The following is a 1,532-nucleotide window of genomic DNA, read 5'->3' as shown; positions in this document are numbered from 1 at the left end:
TGCACAGTAGTGTTGGTAGTAGTATTTTTGAGGTCAGTATATTTATTAAGCGAGTTTAAGGAGTTGTTTAAGTTAGAAATGAAAGAGGCTGTTGTTGGACTGAAAAGTTTGGGATTTAAGAAAGAGTCTTGTTGGGTACAGTTGTCGCTGATATTTTTAGCTGAATGTGAGACGTTGTTGTAGTCAGAACTGATCGATGTAGGCTTGTTGATGGAAATATGCTTATTGTTGGCGTTTGATGAGTGATTTTTGTTAGTTAAAGATTTTAATGATGAGTTGGGTGCAGAGGTGATCTCTGCGTTTTGTTTTGATGTAGTAGGCAAGTCATTGTCGGCGGTTATATGAGTATTTTTAGATTTTGTGGAATTGTTGATGGCTGAAATTTTTGTTGGTGTGGTGGTTTCAGAGGATACCTCTTTTGCAGGTTGAAGCACATGTGCAAAGCTAGCAGTGAGGGAAGGGAGGGAAGTATTTTCTCTATACTTTTTGAGGGCTTCGTGCATACTGCACTTTTCTAGTGTCTTTATTTTTAAAATTTCTTTGGTTTGCATATACTTTGGACACGTATAGTCAGAAGAGCGATGCTCGCCAGAACAATTCGCACACATAACTCGGATGCAGTCATTATCGTGTGGTGAGGGAAAATTGCAAATTTCGCATGTTGGGGAGCCTTTACAATGTTTTTGCGTATGACCCAATTTCATGACATGACCTGCATGGCATTGGATTAGGCACGTCGCACAGAGGTCATCCTCCATGCGATGTTTATTTTGTTTGGAAGGGAATAACTGTTGAATAATATTAGCATAACATCAGTAGGCTTTATAACACCTTCAACTTTGCGAGTGAACTTATAAACCGCGGAAACTTCGTAAGAACTCAGTCCTTCTATTATTTCGTTTTCAGGCACATCGAATAAGAACGGTGCATAAATGGTGCCTTTGTTACAATTAAGATGTTGATGATAGCTAGCGCTGACAGCGCCAATGTTGAAAAGACATTTCGTTTTTATAAACTTTTCTGCTACTTGCTTATTTTTCACTAGCAGTAATAGGCTGCCGTCGCGTAATTCACTAATTTTGTTTATATCTTTGCTCACGGTGAGTAAGGCATTGTAAACACGAAAACAAGAAACCTTCGAAAGCGGTGTAGTATTCTCATCGGATTTAATCACTATATACTTTGGGTCATCACTTTTTATTGGCGGTAAGTCAGGAAAAGCATCTTGCAGTTTTTGATACGATTTTTTACGTTTTGGTTGGGGACCTTGGGCCAGCGCAGCAAACCTGTTGTCCCCGAACTGGAAGCCCACCGGGGGCATAGTGGAAAAATTATAATACACTTATATAAGTATTGGATTATATTTCTCACTAAAAATAAGTGTTAATCGCGTTACTTAAGTAAGCAGACCGGTGTGCAAAAAAAAAAACACCAAAAGAGAGCTATACGAATAGCTGTAAACACAGAGAAATACGCTAACTCAACTGCTCAGTACGAGGTTTAGTCGGTGACTCCGATTTAGAAATATTTTA

At 38.8% G+C, this 1,532-nt stretch overlaps 1 protein-coding gene across 1 annotated transcript; it reads right to left on the bottom strand.

The window, feature by feature from the left end:
• Positions 1-727: 727 nt before the first annotated feature.
• LOC125778099 (uncharacterized) lies at positions 728-1,321 on the bottom strand. The gene has a single exon (XM_049454414.1). The coding sequence runs from the start codon at positions 1,319-1,321 to the stop codon at positions 728-730; it is 594 nt and encodes a 197-aa protein (XP_049310371.1).
• Positions 1,322-1,532: the final 211 nt, after the last annotated feature.

The sequence above is a fragment of the Bactrocera dorsalis genome, chromosome 1 (assembly GCF_023373825.1).
Source record: "Bactrocera dorsalis isolate Fly_Bdor chromosome 1, ASM2337382v1, whole genome shotgun sequence".
Classification (NCBI taxonomy): domain Eukaryota; kingdom Metazoa; phylum Arthropoda; class Insecta; order Diptera; family Tephritidae; genus Bactrocera; species Bactrocera dorsalis.
The sequence above is the reverse complement of the archived record's forward strand: the minus strand, read 5'-3'. Positions and strand labels throughout refer to the sequence as shown.